Raw genomic sequence first — 18,387 nt, 5'->3', positions numbered from 1 at the left:
TACGTTCAAGGTAACATTATCCTAAGAATACTAATAATATAGCTTTGGTAGAGAAATACTTTTTGAAAACCATAGACAGATAATAATCGGTAACAGCTTATTAAGATTGAATTGTATAATTCAAAAAATAATATATAAAATAAAATAGCGCACAGATGTCTGCAGTTATTGTCTGCAGTTATGCACTCTAATTATGTTATGTATGCACTGTAGTTATGTATGTTGTATATGCACTGTATATGCACTGTATATGACACTATATATATGTATATATGTATATGTATATGTATATATGTATATATGTATATATATATATATATATATATATATATGTATATGTATATATATATATGTATATGTATATATATATATATGTATATGCATTGTATATGCACTGTATGTTGTGTATGCACTGTAGTTATGCACTCTAATATAATTCAAAAAATAATATATAAAATAAAATAGCGCACAGATGTCTGCAGTTATTGTCTGCAGTTATGCACTGATGTCTGCAGTTATTGACGCTCTTGGTTTATGCCAATTGAGCACTTTACTGGAGGCACCTTGCTATGCATTGCGCAAAGCTCACTGCTTGCAGTTTGAGCACTTTGGCAAGGTTGGCAGTAGTACCATTTTTGGTCACTGATTAGGTACCACAAATGGGAAAATGTCACATGGAGGTATATATATCTCCATGGCCATTATTCCAGTGTAACTACTGCACTGATGAGACCGGGAGGTCGAAACGGTGTGCACTGTCTGCAGTTATTGACGCTCTTGGTTTATGCCAATTGAGCACTTTACTGGAGGCACCTTGCTATGCATTGCGCAAAGCTCACTGCTTGCAGTTTGAGCACTTTGGCAAGGTTGGCAGTAGTACCATTTTTGGTCACTGATTAGGTACCACAAATGGGAAAATGTCACATGGAGGTATATATATCTCCATGGCCATTATTCCAGTGTAACTACTGCACTGATGAGACCGGGAGGTCGAAACGGTGTGCACTGTCTGCAGTTATTGACGCTCTTGGTTTATGCCAATTGAGCACTTTACTGGAGGCACCTTGCTATGCATTGCGCAAAGCTCACTGCTTGCAGTTTGAGCACTTTGGCAAGGTTGGCAGTAGTACCATTTTTGGTCACTGATTAGGTACCACAAATGGGAAAATGTCACATGGAGGTATATATATCTCCATGGCCATTATTCTAGTGTAACTACTGCACTGATGAGACCGGGAGGTCGAAACGGTGTGCACTGTCTGCAGTTATTGACGCTCTTGGTTTATGCCAATTGAGCACTTTACTGGAGGCACCTTGCTATGCATTGCGCAAAGCTCACTGCTTGCAGTTTGAGCACTTTGGCAAGGTTGGCAGTAGTACCATTTTTGGTCACTGATTAGGTACCACAAATGGGAAAATGTCACATGGAGGTATATATATCTCCATGGCCATTATTCCAGTGTAACTACTGCACTGATGAGACCGGGAGGTCGAAACGGTGTGCACTGTCTGCAGTTAAAATAAAATAGCTATATAACTTCAAACGTTTTCGGCAAAACTTTATGCCCTCGTCAGGAAAATACCTTAATTCATCTAAACAAAAACAAGAATACTAATAAAGCACCCACTTAATTCGTGTATATATTTATTTGTCTTGTTATTACATATGACACATTATTTAAATAACAATGCAGGCTCCAAACATATGAAAACTAAGCTGCGTTAATCTTCAGCAATAAAATGAAAGGGAATAATCTTTTCAGACATCGATGACGATTCGTGTGATTCATTGTCATTCAAATCCACAAAAAAAAATAAACAATGTCCTTCTCAGCTGTCAGTTACTTTACATGGTTTTGCATCACGCAGTCATTATGAATGCTTGTGTTACAGATACAAGAATCAAGAAGGATGGGCACCAGGGTCATACCTGCAAAAGCATCAACCAGACGACAACGTCACTGGGATAGGTACATGTAGAATTGTTGCGGCACAGTCCAGTTGGTTGTTTGTCAACAAAACTCACAGAAGAGCTAAATCAGTGGATTAAGGTTTTCATTCAGAGCTTCGGGTGTCACTCAAAATAAGCATCAGCAACGTAATCTCACTTGTGAGATTAAGGCTTGAATTTTGGTCTCCGCAGATAGAACTGCAGAGGTTAAAAGTTTAAAGTTTTTGCATGATGTATGTGTGTTAGGGCTTCAATGGAGAGTTTGTCTTGTTAAACCATAGGCACAAGAAGCCCAGCAACATAAACAAATTAAACATATTTAATTTTATTACAATAATAGTTACACAAGTCAAAACGAAAACTACATAAAAACAAATTAAGAACGTTTTCGACATCACAAGATGTCCTCTTCAAGAATTACATACAGTACTTTTACATTTAAACAAAATACAATGGTTAAATATTAAATTTATCAACAGAAATAAAGGCTAAAACTGCGCAGTGCTTCTGACTAGCTCAACACAACAATAAACACGAGAATCTCAAAGGTCACAGCAAATGGCATGAGTAGACAAGATACTAAAACTAATTTTAAAATACACAGAGCAAAAAGACGAGCCACATCGTACATATCACATTATGTGATCTGTGTGACGTCATTTGCTGTGACCTTTGAGATTCTCGTGTTGTTAAATTTGATAACGTTTCTTGTCTTCGTGTGCCTATGGTTGTGTGTCTTGCATCACGCAGGCGCTAAAGAATGGATCTCAGATGCGCTGGCTTACACCAAGTTGTTGAAGATTTAGATTAAGTGGACGAGAAGGCGATGAAGTCAATCTTCGTGTCCACTTTCAGGCATGCCTTTAAGTGTCCTGCCAGAGACACAGCTGCATGCTCATCAGCGTTGTCGAACCGACGTCTTATCGAGAGTCGTATTAAGGCTCTTATCACTAGGCTGGGCAGCCGGCTAGTCGTGTTCAAACTTGCACGGGGATGGTTGTAGCATTATAACTTTGTTTTAGCAAAACAAAGTTTTACTGATTGTGTTATTGAGATAAAATAATCAAGTTTTAATAGCTACCATTTTTACTTGTTTAGAATCTCTCTCACCTAAGCAACTTGTTCACAAACCGGTCCCTCGAAGATCAACCATTCGACGCCAATTTCACTTTTCTCGTGATTTTCCACAAAATCGTCATTATATCACACTTTACAACTTCAAAGCGAATGTCAATGGAGGAATGAGTTTTGATGCTGGTGAAAAAGTCCAGGTAGCCTACATATCTCTACCACTTTCAGCTTGCGTGTAGCTTACGTTCACGCACATATGAGCCACGCAGCCAACTTGAAGCTGCTTGAAAGTGGCGGCGGTTGAGTGAGACGTTTGACTTCTATTCGATTTTTGACGTAACATCGGGACTGATGAAATACTTTCGCTAACCTCCTACCTGGAGCAAGAGTCCTTTATCAATAGGCTTCGGCTTACTAAAGGCAGCGATACCTCTTCCTATGGGGTAGGGAGAGGCAGAATCATAATGTTTAGCTGCAAAATGGCGTAAGAAGTGTTATCAACGTAAGAAGTATCATAAACAAAAAGCAACAGCAATGGAAAAAATCTTTAACCTTGTTGCTCAACTACGATTCCTTCACGATATACCATGCATACTATACCCTATCACTATCAGTTGCCATGCATAGGCTACTATACCCTATCAGTGGCGTAAGCAGGATTTTCTTACTGGGAGAGGGAAACGTTCGTTATAGTTTGACTTTTTTTTATGAAAAGTAGCCTAATGCTAGTTTATTGTCTAACCAAGGTTTAAGGTAGCAGAAGCTATCCCGTTGTTGAAATATAAACTTTCACGGTCTTTGCGTATGTCACTTACTTTTGGATTGAATTATTAGATATGTGAATATGAAAATCGTGATAGTAGTCTAAGTCTAAACACATAAGTAAAAACTGTAATAGTTTGATTAACAGGCAATGCAGTGGCGTATCCTGCTGGGTTGAACAAAGAACAGCTATTAACTTATTAAAGGTAACTCTTACACACGAACGTGAAAAAAATGCGACTAAAACTAGAGAATACAAAAAACTCAGTCACACAAAAATTCAGCTAAACTGCTCAGCTACAGCTACCTAATGCTGTAGTAGCTTAAGCCAGGGTCCATTTCAGTCAAGTCTAGCCGAGACCTCACATATCATGTCTTATGCCAAAGTCTATCCAGCCAGGATAACAGTGTAAAGCTAACATCAGGCTAAAACTTTTCCTTACGAGGTCGATACAACCCTAACAGCGCCTTAGATTTTCTCATTACGTAGCCTACCGGTACAATACCCAACAGAGTAAGCGATTCAGAAATTTCTTCCACAGATTAGTTAAAATAAACGTAAAATGCTGTTTTTTCCATTGTTTCTCACTTGTTTCTTCGTATAGCAAAAACGAGGGCAAGGGATGCGATACAAATCTCTGCTTCCGTAAGCTTCCAACTTTTTTTAAATTAAAACCGAGCTGAAATCATACGGAGACATGAGTTAGAAGCTGTTTCAATTCGTATTCAGGTAAAGAAATTACGAAATCGCGTTAATGAAAAATATCATCTTTTCTTTGTTCAATTTTGACAGGGAAGGCAATGTTGCATGGGAAGCAACGCGGTCATGCAGTTTCTGCATGAACGTCCCTTAATTGCTTCTATTGAGGATACGCCGCTGATGCAATGGCTTCAAGTTAAAGAATAAATCGAACCTTTCTGTAAAATTTTAATTATCGAATGCAATTTATTACGGTACTAAACAAAATTATTGCACTCTGGACATATATAACGAAAAAGAAGGCCTACCATGTAGGACCGTGTGAGCACCATAACCCCCCCCCCCCCCTCTTCTGACATTCACTAGTGTGCCTCTACTTTTTAGTAAAGGTGCCAAAAATGGTTTTCAAACCATATACGTTCGGATTAAAAACATCAGACTGACTCCACAATCTGTTGGAACTCCATCCTTGACTCCACAGCCTAACAATACAAAGGACCATTCATCATTATTTTCATCATTATATTCAGGCTGTGATAGCCCACTGCTGATTAAATGCCTTCACATTTTTTTGCCAATTTAGTCGATCGTGTGTTTCTTTATACCAGCTTGCTGTTCCACATTCCACAAATACTAAAAACTAGGGAAAAAATGACGCAGTTTTTGTCTTGAAAAAATAATAATAAGACGCTGGGTAGAATGCAAAACAGCCCACTTCAACAAGGTAGTTAAACAAATTTTGGCGACGTAGAGTTTTCTTCCGTATGAAATCCCCTTCCCCTTTTAAAAAGTTTTTGAATTAAAAAAATCATCAATGCAAAGTCGGCTTATACGCTGGATGATCCCTGTCAGCGCTTCTGGATGCCATTATTGAACATCTTCGTCGTTTCACGAGCATTTAGTTTAGGACAAGTTTTATGCTGTGAACTGTTGAAACACATATCAAAAAAGCGACAGCGTATAACTATTTCTTCTGTGAACTCCAACAAAATAACGTGGATTTACTGGTTTCGCTGATTTGAAATAATCATTCCAATGATGATCAATACAAACCCGATGGATGCAGCCAAAGCTATGAAATTCGAGTTTGTAGCAGTATTGTCACATTTTTTTTTATTTAAAATTGCCGGAAAACGCTGCACCAACTAAATATGAATATCGGTGGGCCCCTAAACAGAGATGTGGGCCCACTAACCGGGATTTTGGAAGCGGAAAATAGAATAGGGCCTTGCATAATTTAAGCTATTGAATATCAAGCTTACTGAATATATAGTAATATTTACAGTTTTTCATTTCAAATGGCCAAAAAAACATGAAACAAACTGAAATGTGTGGGCCCCTAAACAGTTTTGCCCCCCGAGTAAGTACGAGGGGCGGTTAATGTGGCCTTGCTACCCAATACCACTCTTGAACAGTAACATGTTTGCACTACACAATAACAGCAACGCTAAAAAAAAATCAAAATTTGTTGAAAGGGAGGGAGCATGGCCCAATGGCCTACCCCTTTCAAAAAAGAAATTAAATTAAAACTGCATAGTGCTTCTGACTTCTGACTGCGTGCGTCACTGTAAATAATGTCCATAACACTTTTAATGATTTTTTGTTGGTATTTTCTGCATTGAGACTTTTCTCACAAAATATCGTGGTAAACGCAATTTTCCTTGCATTGCTTATGAGCAATCAAATTCGATATAGCCCACCAGTTATGGAAAAGTGACATCTTGTGTTAGTTTCTTGTCATTTATATAATTAAGGTTACACAAACACAATGGCTTTATTATTTACTCATGACAATAACATTACCTATCAGCCGTTCTAGAAGGGTTTATGCGAGCTGGTGGGTGATGTTAAAGTAGTGTCAATGGAAAAAGGGTTAAACCGCCGACGCAAAACATTATGAATTTCCTGAATAGGTAAAGGAAGACATAATAACTAAGGTCAGTATATATGGGATGCTAGCGGTTTTGGGGTCTATAGTTAAGTCCCAGAAAGGAGATCGAAAGAGCTAAAACCTCCAAAGTGGAAATAAGTCCGATGTGGGGTAGCTTAATTCTTAGGACATCTGGCCACTCATCAATACAACTATGAAAAAAAGCAAAAATATGATGTTCTAGGAATGAAAATTAATTTTGTGCGATATTGCAGCATATTTGAGGATGAGGATAGTTAAATTATTGAAAAACTATTTAAATTCTGTATACCTGGCATGTGTGCGTTTGAATTCCCATTAAACTTATGCAATGTCTTCTACAGACGTATTTTCTAATATAGAAATTTGTCACATTTGCAATCATCATCATCATTACCTTCCTCGTATTGAGGGTTGGATACAATGCGCCATTGTTCTCGACCATGAGCTGTTCGTACTGCAATCTGCAAAAAATGTATCAAATATTGCAACCTTAAAGTTTGATATCGAGTTGAGAAAAGTAGGCTAACTAAAATTTTGGGAGTCAGTTGGTTTGCATCTCCACATAGCGCTGTTAATGTGTCGAGGCGGAGTTTCTTAGCATTTTATAAACCTTTCAGAACTTTCACCGAAAGAAAAAAAATATTAAGCAAATCGAGTCATATTTAAAGATTTTGTGGTGAAGTTATCAGGAAGAAGTATTCGTTTGATGAAGTGGTCGAGTCTTGTGAAGTAAAGAAAGCTGCTTTTTTTTAAAGATATGCCTTCGAACGAGTTCACAGGTTGACTTGGAGACTCCGCTTTTTTTCATTGACGTCGATTCATCCAAACTTTGTTAGGTGGGGCAATATGTGGCAAATATAGAAAATACATTAAAAGCATTAAATGTATTTTCTTTGAACATTGTATGACCCAATTACCTTCATAATTTGCATAAAAATTGTCATTATTACTGCTCGTAGACTAATTTCGCAGACTAATTCGTTTCTTAGCAACCACATAACAATTTTGTCATTTTCTAAAGTGAACTGCTGTAAATTTTACTGTACTATGCTGCCTGTTTATATAGTTGTACTGAAGAGGGTTTAATACCCGAAATCGCGATCTGCAACAAGATAATTTCAAGCTGGACATGAAAACTTTGAAAACTATTAATGGTGCAATTGATCTAACATGGAAGTTTAGCTAATAAATTCTTGTTTCTCTTTGAATTGACTTGTACTCTACAAGGTGGACGTTAATATGTTAAAGTATTCAACCTATTTTTTTTTTCTTAAATTTTCGACGCATAAGTATCTGCTTTACGTGGATCCCTTAACAAACTTTACGTTTATTTAAGGTTAAATGTGTCAAACCCCTTTTTAATTACTATATTTGTTTGGTTGAAAGATACTTTCAGCTGATCTTTGTATCGCATTTTGTTATACGGGATAGGGGGAATCTTTTTCCTGTCTCCAATTCTCAATAGACCAAGGGTCTCAAACTCAAATTGCTTCGAGGGCGAAATGAACACTTGTAAATTCACCCGAGGGCTGCAATACACAATAAGAAATCAATAAACAAAATAACACAGTAAAACACAACAAAGAAAGAAAGCAAGAACATACCAAGTACGTTAGATTGTAAGAAAAAGTAGTGAGCACAAAGAGATGGAAAAACACTAAACAAACGCAAAAAACAGTAAACGAAAAACAAAAACAAAAAAGGGTGCAAACGAAAGGTCTCCAATTCTCGATAGATCATTAATCGAGGAAGCCTTGTCGTTGAATCTATCCAAGACATTTGCTGTCCAGCGGAGGCGGTGTTGCAATACGGTGGCTTCTAGGCTGGCCAACCTATCGAGATTTGCGTTGTTGGTGAGACGACCCACGAGTGCCTTGCATTTGCCTCAGTTTCCTCTCCTGGAACTTTTCAAGACGTTTGATGTCACGACAGTTGAAATACAATGAAACCGTGAATGGTTTATTTTTGTGATGTTTTGATTCATTTCATCTAAAATTGTATTTTGATAGGTTCTTGAACAATCCGACAATGGGTGGTGGTACGTTGCAATGCGCGAAAAACAAGGTTGGGTCCCGGAAAACTACCTTTCTATCTGTCCCAGTTTTAACTCTCAGTCACCTCCAAGTGATCAGTTTTCCTCCACTTGCTCACTGAGTGCTTCTGCTCTCTCTCCCATCTTTCCTTTGTTGGCTCCATCAGAGAATGCTCCTGAATACAATCAAATGTCTAAAAAAAGATCTATCCCTGGCTGTGAACCCAGTAAAGAAGCATCGAATTCAAATCCTTTCTCTCTTCACAGCAGTCGCAGCGTGTCTCATCAAGCGTCAGACACTGCCAAGACGTATCATCAAAGGTAAGCATTGTGAGTTGCTACCTACTTGAATCATGGATAAGTACAACTAAATCACCGAATAAAAAATGATATATAAAAAACTATGACATGTAATTTAGCAAAGGAGCTTTAAAAGCGTTACATCATAGTGTTTTTGAAAAACGGTTTTATCCGTTTCTAGCAGCAACGCACTCAAAAACTGCTCTGACTTTTACTTGAATGAACCAGTAAGGATTGACATGGAGTTTTGGTAAATTGGTTTAACTGAAATAATGAAAAGCCAATTCACAGAGAATCTCATGAGCCAGACAAGCAGGTGAAGGACAGCAACAATTCATCTTCAAATCAAACCAAACCATGGAAATCTCCCCAAACATCAGCATCTTCTTTAAAAAGTAAGCATTAAAAGCCTTTTATATACTAATAATCGACAATATGCTATCCCATGAAACCACTCTCTGCCTGGGAACGGATCCCTGAGATTGCCGGTTGCAGAAAAGTGGCTTCGACACATTTAAACCACACGCAGCTGCGTTTCTGTGAAACACTGACATGTTTGACCACGAAAATTGACTCTCTTGCTTTCACTCCATCTAAATGTTTGGTCGGAACTTACGTGATGTAGCGTTTCACAGTTGTAAAATGACGGATAGCATTCTCACAACTCTTTTTTAAAGATTTAAGTAGGATGATAATACGCAATGATTGTGTTTATATTTTTATTTCGAAAATCCATTATACCGTGTAAAGAGTATTGTTAATTGAGATGTTTGTTTGCGATGACACACTAGAGCAGTGCTACTCAAACTTTGGTAAGCGCACCGGAGCCGATACGCAAGCAATTGACTGCCGGTACGCGACCAGCTTGAAAATTGTTGCGTAGGCTTTGTGTTTTTCACCATCCTCAGGTTGTTTTTTTAATTCGCAGCCTAATTTCCGTCCTGTCTTATAGTGTTAAAGCGACATGGGCTACACGCTAACGTAATTTATCAAAGACAACACGTGGACATGAATAAGAAACCACGTGGACAACACGTGGACATGAATAAGAAATCACGTGGACATGAATAAGAAACCACGTGGACAACACGTGGACATGAATAAGAAACTACGTGGACAACACGTGGACATGAATAAGAAGCCACGTGGACAACACGTGGACATGAATAAGAAATCACGTGGACATGAATAAGAAACCACTACTTTTCGACCCATATGATTCCAATTCTGATAAAAGTGATGTTGGAGAGGCTGAAGTCAGGGATATCTCATGAAGGAGGTACAAAGACTCGCAGCGATTGCATTATTCTCACGACACTACCAGGGCGGTAGTTGGCAGCGCATTAAACATGCGGATTTTTGTAAATTGCAGAAAGTTTGTAGTACAGGTGGTACAGTCAGTTACAGAAGACAGTTAGCAAATGTTATCTAGAGCATGTTTAAAGAATACTTGCTTGGAAAGACAGTTGAAAGGTTACCAGTAAGGTGTTTTTCTGCACGAACCCTTTGCACTAGGCTAGGTGTAAAGCAAGTAGGCTATAGGCCTACGGGTAGTTGAATTAACAAGTAATTATGAGCATTCAGTCAATATCCATGCCTAGCGCAATGCAGGTTATCATAACAAAGTTTATTAAACTATTATCTGAGCCATGGGCTCCGTTAGAGGGGGGGCCGCGGGGGTGATTACCCCCCCACCAATTGGAGTGGGGGTAACTAATGCAAAATTACTCCCCACCCCACTAGCGTAGAGATAAAAACATTTTAATATTTTTTTACTTCTGTGTTTTATTTTATTTTCTTTTTTTGTTGCACAACTTTTGAGTTTTTTGCTTGGCAACTCCGACTCGCAAGACAACGCCAAACTATGTATCTTGTCAAAAATATACGCATCACAATGCGCTATGTGTTAACTGTTTAATTTCGCTTTTTTACCACTCACAAACGAAATCTACTACAGTTGCACTGTTTCAATGTCTTTCGGCGTTGAATCGTTGTAACTCGGCGGCTTTTTTCGCGGAGATAGCTTCTCTCCGCCTTTGTTTGAAACAGCGGGCTTGATGGTTTTGCAATGCCATGCGATTTTGCTGATGGAGAAACGATGGGTGGCTTTTAAAATTGATTGCAAGGCCAAGGGATAGCTGAGGCAAGGGACAGCTATTTGCTGAGTCACGTAAAATTCCTATTTATTTTTAAATATTATTATTTGTAAAATTCCATTTTTTGTTTACTGTAATTTCTTACACGGCGCAGATGCATTGGCGTAGCTAGGGAGTGGCGGCACATTCCCTAGCTACGCCACTGTGCAGATGGTAGGCCTTCCTGTAGTATCGATCAAGATGTCTCTCTATTTTCAGTTGTTGTAAAGTTAATGCATTCTAGCTTTAATTTTATTTTTTTCTGAGTTGAATGTAGGCCTAGCTTTGACCTTAACACTTTCGATCTTTAAATCTAACCTTTTATGTGCACAATTTGGAGCACTTGTGCCAACGAAGAATACTGAGAGGGATTTTTGCGTACGCCCTCTCCCCTCTTTCAGTCAAAATTGTCTCAAAACTTCAAAAAATGTGGCAAATGTTAAAGAACTTTTGCTCGCGATTTCAGATTTGTTGAAATATATTTTTGATTTTAAATCGTGCTAAAAAGCAAAAATTTTGCGCCTTCGGCGCAAGACATGTCGCCTAAGACACTGTACGTATAAGAAACTGAAGCTTTTAATAATGCAAAGGGGGTCTGGGGGCAACCTCCCATAAGTATATGTGATGAAATAATCCAATAAGCCCCCTGTCGATGTCAAAACATCATTCCCGCCTCTGCCTAAATTATCCCCCCACTCTCAGGAAGTGTCGGAGCCCCTGATCTGAGCTAATTGTCAATTGATGAGTGACAGAGATTATTTACGGTGAACAGGTTTGGTTTGTGAATCTTTATCCTCGGACTAGACAAAGCCTTGATAGGTATTCTGGTAGTTTCGCATACTTGTAGAGGCTCTTGATGCAGGGCCATTATGGTAGTTTCGCATACTTGTAGAGCAGTGATGTACGCGCATACAAAAAATATTGGCGCCGTCAGCGTTAACGCAAACGTTCGAAAAACCATACGCCGTATGCGTCAACGCAACTTGCAAAAAAAGTTGGCGGCGTCAACGTCAGCGCATACACTAGCGTAAACTAATTTTGTTTGCTAGGTGCCAAACTTTCACACGGTATAAACCACTCGAAACAAACAAGTTTTATTTTGAATTTCCACGAAGAAACACAAGCATCTGAAAGTGTTCATCTGACATTTTGCTGTGTTTTGGTTCCAATATGTCTTTGCCCATTAAAAACATTTTTTCAACTGCAGCGCTGGAAGGTATTGGCGTGTTGTAGCGAAAAAAATACATTAAAAAGTATGCGTTGACGCTATGCGCTAAAAAACCGCGAAAACTTTACGGCGTAGCCTCAAGCGCAAACTATCCAAAAAAATGTGGCCGCAAGCGTTAGTGCAAACAAAAAGTCTACGCCGCAAGTATGCGGCGTAGGCTACATCTCTGTTGTAGAGGCTCTTGATGCAGGGCCGTTATCGAAATTGACAGAATAAATTTTTCCGATTGTTGAAATGTTGTTGCCAATGTTGGAAGTTATTCTATCCAATATGTGCTGCTAAATGGAGAGCAGTCCTGAAATGCGTTGCTCAAGCGTACACCCTGAGAATCGAACCATCGCCGCGTGATATTGTCGAGCGCGTAACCACTGACCTAACAGGGCGGACAGATCCCCTTTTGTTATCAGACGTAATAAAAGCCTTTACATACCTTTCTTTTGATATCCCTGGCTAAAGCATTAACACTAAAAAATAATTCGTTGAAGTTTTATTCAACCATACCGTAAATCAAATAAAAAATCTCAAGGTTTTGAAAACTATACTGCCTCCATCTTCAGTGTGAGAAATATAAGCAATCCCTGATGCCGTATAGGTTTAAATTAAATTCCGGCTGACATCACAAGGACTAATCAACGAACTATTATGAGTGAAAACCTAGTAGAACTAGTTATTATGAAATGATAAGTAACAGAAGTCAAGAGTCTGATAAAGCAAAGTATCTCGATAGCGATAACCTACAATTGCAGTTATTGGTTCAGATCATGCGAACAACAATCTGAATCAAACTGGTCGCGAAACCCGAGAGTCTGCCTTTATAATCAACAGATTTCCGAATTTAGGATTTATTCTTGTTTTCAATTTCGAAATATTGTTTGCTCCAATAAACATAAAATATGAATAAACAAAACATCTAGCAATTTAGTAAGCACACTAAGCAGGCCTACCACTTTAGACAATAATTATTCAAACAGGTTTCCAATATTTAATCAATTCAATTCAGAGTGTTAGCCTACATACAGCTACACTAAATACAAGCATGAAGATTTGTTGACTTACATTTGATTTCGGCAGTCGGTTTCGAAACGCAGTGAAATAATTTTCTGTTAACTGACATAGAACATTTCTTAGTGGTTATTCAATGGCGTCACATCGGCGTACAAAACGAGGCAAAGTCAGAGTTTCCAAACAAATTTTTACTTTAATTTAAACAAATATGCGGGGAATAAAAATAGAAAAATTGGCATTAACACACCCGCTACCTTAAGCATAAGTAGGTTTTCTACGAGCTGTGACGCTTAACAGTTAACAGCTTAGCAAGAAAAGAAAGAAATTTTGTGTGTTTGGGCCCATCATCTGAAATAGAAATTTAAACGGAATCCCTTCATGAGACAGTCATTCACAAGAAAGAATTGGACATAGCTTTGTTACAGGTCTTTCGAGCACAGAATGCTGAGTTTGAATTCTTGCACTTCGAACTAAACCATGTTTGTCTGGGAATGTCTTGATAACACGCCCTAACAACCAGCAATTTCGTGGTATCTTATCTGCTAAGAAAACGACGTCTCCAGTTTTGAGATTCTTTTTTGCTTCATGCCATTGCTGTCTCTTTTGAAGGAGTGGAAGATATTCTTTTGTCCATCTGCTCCAAAAAACATTTGCGAGATGCTGGACCTGTTTCCAGCGTCTTCGACTGTACGCATCTGTCTTTTGAAATACTCCTGGAGGCAGTAAGCATTCTTGTTTCAATGACAATAAATGGTTTGGAGTGAGCGGATTAAGATCGCCAGGGTCGTCGGAAATAGTAGTAAGTGGTCTACTGTTAAGTATGCTCTCGACCTCACACATGAATGTTAGAAGGCTTTCATCGGTCAGCTTCTGTTCATTGCAGATGGACGCAAGTATTCTTCTCACTGATTGAATTTGTCTCTCCCAAACACCTCCATGGTGTGAAGCGGTGGCAATATTGAAGGTCCATTTGATTTGTTTTTGTAAAAGAAAGGAGGAGTGGATTTGGTTTTGATTCCATTCTTTGATGCCTTTTCTTAACTCCTTTTCTCCTCCCACAAAGTTGGATCTGTTGTCGGATCTCATTTCCTTAACTTGGCCTCTACGGGCGATGAAACGACGCAATGCTTGGATGAAGGACGTAGTATCCAGGCTGTGAGCAATCTCAATGTGAACAGCTCGTAATGTTAAGCATGTGAATATAACGCCGTATCGCTTCAAGTCACAGCGGCCATGTCGTACGATGAAAGGTCCAAAATAATCTAGACCCACAAATGTAAAGGGAGGTTTGTCTGATGTGAGCCTATCCGGAAGGAGATCGGCCATTTTTTGCGAGCATGTACTTCCGTGTCTTCGACGGCAGGAGATACAGTTGGACAATACCTTTCGTACAGCGGAGTTCGCGTTGATGATCCAAATCTTTTCGCGCAGCAGAGAAATGACATGCTGTCTGCCAACATGGCCTGAATGTTGGTGCATATGACATATGACAAGGGTGGTGACAGGATCGTTTTTAGGCAAAATTATGTGGTGTTTTGCTTCATCAGATAAGGATGCTGCACTGATACGGCCGCCCACCCGCAGCAGTCCGTCGTCAAACATTGGGTCAAGTTTTCTGATGTTGCTCAATTTCTTCACCGGTTTGTTTTTCAGAAGACGATCGATTTCTGTGCTGAAATGTTTTCTTTGTACGTATTGAAAGATGAATCTTTCGGCAGCCTCAGTTTCCTCTACTCTTAGAGGGGCCGTGCCAAGGTGAGAGTTTCTGCTTGAGTTGGCATCGTGAAGTACGAGGTCTTTGAATTTGTTTTTGTAGCGCAGGATCCAGCAACAAACTCCTTTTAATTTCTGCCATGTCGAGTATCGTCGAGAAAGGTCATCCAAGAAGTGAGGAGGTTCGCAGGTTGTAGCAAACATTTTGGTCTTTTTTACTTCCGGATCGTCCACGTTAATTTCGTGGAAAAAGCTTGGTTGTGTTGGCCAGTGCGATGGAAGCTTCCATAAGAAGTCTGGTCCAAGTTTCCATCTGCTGCACTGCAGGAATGATTCAACGGATAGACCTCTAGAGCCGTCGTCTGCGGGATTTAGTTTTGTGGGGACATATTTCCAATGTGAGGCAGATGACTTATCATTGATTGTTTGAACCCTGTGGTCACAGCGGTAAACCATAATCTCTTCTTGGGAAAGTTTTAACATAAAGTTCCCGAATCCGTTCGTCTGTATATAATGACCGAAGAAACACACACTTGAACTTCTTTTCAAACAGTGTATTTCTGTAAAATTAGCCCGAGGCTATCGAAAACGAGGGGGGTGCAACGCCGTACACCACTGAAAACTGTCACTACAGAACAGATTACTTGGATAAAAGACGGAACTTTTGTCCAGCTAGCAAGCATTAAGCCAACAGTTAAATGTGCGACTAACTCTCAAGCAACCATTTCACGAATGACCAGAATAGATATCAATATCTCAAATTCACGTAGAAAGTAACTGTGACGCAATAAATGAAGACTGTGACGCAATAAATGAAGACATTGTCACGCAATTCAAAACAGGTGTCCAAAGCTAGTAATCCAATGTATTCATGTTTAAACAGGTTTCAAACCGAAACAGGCCCAAACAGGTCCAAACAGGTTTAAACAGGTTTGACACAAGTCTTATTAACGATGGTGCAATTTTGGCACATTTTCTAGCAACTTCCATGACGTAATATTCAGTAGACTTGAACGGTTTTTATATGACGTTTGAATAGGTGAACCATTGTCTGGAACACCCTGTTTGCTACAAAGGTGTGAAAACATTTGTCCTTGTTATTGAGATACCTTAAAACGGTGGTGCTGTCAGTCCAAAACACAGATGTTTGAGAGAGCTCAGGAATTTGAAGCTCTTGCTTTAAAATGGTATCGGAGCGTATTGAGATTGTTGCGGCTGAAAGTTCTAGTCGTGGAATTGTTAGTCGTTTTATTGGGACCAACTTTCCTTTTGCATACACAAGAGCACAGTGAACGTTTCCGAGATCATTCACTAAACGGATGTAAGAAATAGCGCAATACGCTTCCTCAGAAGCATCTGAGAAGTGATGCAGCTGTGCCTCAACAATTTTTCCAAAGAGAGCTGGTTTGTAGCATCTTGGTACCTGGAAAGTTAAGAGTTTAGGCAAGTCGTTAAGCCATGTATGCCATCGGGATTCTTCATGCTTAGGTATTGGTTCATCCCATGCGGATTTCAACTTGCAAAGATTTTGGAGAAACACTTTCATAGGCTGTATCACGGCGGCACCAAATCCGAGTGGGTCGTAGATTGAACTGACAACGAACAGAATTCCGCGTCTAGTAGCAGACTTTACTTTGACATTTGTCTTGAAGCAAAGAGTGTCATGTTCAACATTCCAGGAAACACCAAGCGCTCTTTCGGTTGGGAGGTCGTCTAAAGAGATATCAAGGTTTAGTGCTTCCTTTGACCATTCTTCTTTGGGTATGGATTTCATAACTTCGCAACTGTTGCTGATCCATTTTGTAATCTTAAAGCCGCCTTGAGCTAAAAGATTGCGCAACTCTTGTACTAGAGATGTGGCATGTGTGGTAGTTGGCACCGAGGCGAGACAATCGTCCACATAGAAACAATTGTCAACAACGTTGACAGCGGTAGAAGTAAATTCCAATTTGTGGTCAGATGCTGTACGTTTTAGCGCGAAGTTGGCACAGCTCGGTGAGCATACCGTACCAAACAGGTACACCGTCATCCGATATTCCTGTAGTGGTTTACTAATGTCACCATCTTTCCACCACAGGAACCTGAACAAATCACGGTTGTTTTCAGGTACCTGCACTTGGTGAAACATTCCTTGGATATCACCTTGAATGGCAACAGACTCTCGTCTGAAACGCAAAAGCACGCCAATCAGTGTGTTGGTGATATCCGGACCGGGTAGCAAGTTATCGTTTAAACAAAAGCCATGGTACTTGCATGAGGCGTCAAAGACTACCCTAATTTTGTCGGGTTTTGCTGGGTGGTACACACCGTGATGGGGAATGTACCATACATTTCCATTGGCTTCCTTTGAGTTTGTCACAGTCTCGGCATAGCCTTTATTGATCATATCTTGAACAAAGGTGCGATAATCGTTATGAAATTTGGGATTTTTTGCCAATCTATGCTTAAGATACTCCGCTCTTTGTTCAGCTTGTTTCTTGTTGCAGGTCATTTTTAGGTTTGGATTTCGAAGAGGCAATGGTATTTCATAATGTTTATTTTCAAGGTGTTTGATAGAACCAGTCACGGATTTCATAAACTCTTTCTGCTCTACAGGGAGTTCAGCTTTGGCATTTTCAATGGAGTCAATTGCATCAAAACACATGCTGCACATTTGTTTGGAAGCGGCTTTTGTAAAGAAACTTTGAAGGGTTGATGAGGTGCTCCCTTGTTTGGGACAATAAGCGACCCAGCCCAAAGCAGTTTTGATTGCATAACTACCATACTCTGTAGTTATGACCCTTTGAGGTTGCATAACTTTCAAATTATCATTACCTATTAGGAGGCCAACATCACAATCAACATTGGGAAGATGAACGTTTTTGAACTCAGGTATGCTCATTGCATCATTTTGGGTTGAAATGTCATTTGCTGTGACGGGCAAGTGATCAATAGAAAGCAGGGCATTAAGAGCAATGCACTCTGTTTCGTAAAGATCACTGATTTCCAAGCTTTGCACGACCTTAGATTTTCTCTTAGTTGTGGAATTGTTGTTGAGTGTGACAGTGCTGACTTTTACTTCAGGGCATCTAACGAGCTTTAGTTTATTGACCAGACCTTCAGTGATAAATGAATTAGTACTGCCATTGTCCAGGAAGGCTTTGGTGGTTATGACATTTGTGGAACCTTTCATGTGCACTTTAACTGGCACAACTGGCAGAACACCACTGGATAAAGAGCTGGTGCCAATGAATCCACTTTTGGTTTCGAGATTAGAACTTGGCTTTTCATTGACATCGCGTGTAGGGTTAAACTGTGGTATGTCGGGTGGATGTAAAAGTGTTGTGTGTCTCTTATTAGATCCAGGTTTTTTGCAGGGCTCTTGTCTGTCACATTTGTCGGCCATGTGACCTTTTTTAAGACAACAAAAGCACAGTTTCTCCTTGATGACAAAGGCACGACGTGAGTCGTATGTTTCATTCCGAAATTTCCAGCACTGGTTAAGATAATGTGTGCCCCCACACAGATTACATTTTTTCGTTGGAAGCACAGGGTTGGAATGTGTAGAAAAGGATTTAACCCTTGGTTTTGAATGGCTG

At 39.5% G+C, this 18,387-nt stretch overlaps 1 protein-coding gene across 1 annotated transcript in view; it reads left to right on the top strand.

Annotated features, from left to right (window-relative positions):
• The window catches only part of LOC145782352 (SH3 and PX domain-containing protein 2B-like), a 67,169-nt gene that overhangs the window by 19,288 nt on the left and 29,494 nt on the right, over positions 1-18,387 (top strand). The window contains exons 9-12 of the mRNA XM_082594136.1: positions 1,894-1,970; positions 3,050-3,222; positions 8,406-8,749; positions 9,020-9,123. Of these exons, the coding sequence (XP_082450262.1) occupies positions 1,894-1,970; positions 3,050-3,222; positions 8,406-8,749; positions 9,020-9,123 (698 nt within the window). The remainder of the gene's footprint in view (positions 1-1,893; positions 1,971-3,049; positions 3,223-8,405; positions 8,750-9,019; positions 9,124-18,387) is intronic.

Source organism: Aplidium turbinatum, chromosome 13 (genome assembly GCF_918807975.1).
Source record: "Aplidium turbinatum chromosome 13, kaAplTurb1.1, whole genome shotgun sequence".
Lineage (NCBI taxonomy): Eukaryota > Metazoa > Chordata > Ascidiacea > Aplousobranchia > Polyclinidae > Aplidium > Aplidium turbinatum.
Note: the sequence above shows the minus strand (reverse complement) of the source record. Positions and strands in the feature narration are given on the sequence as shown.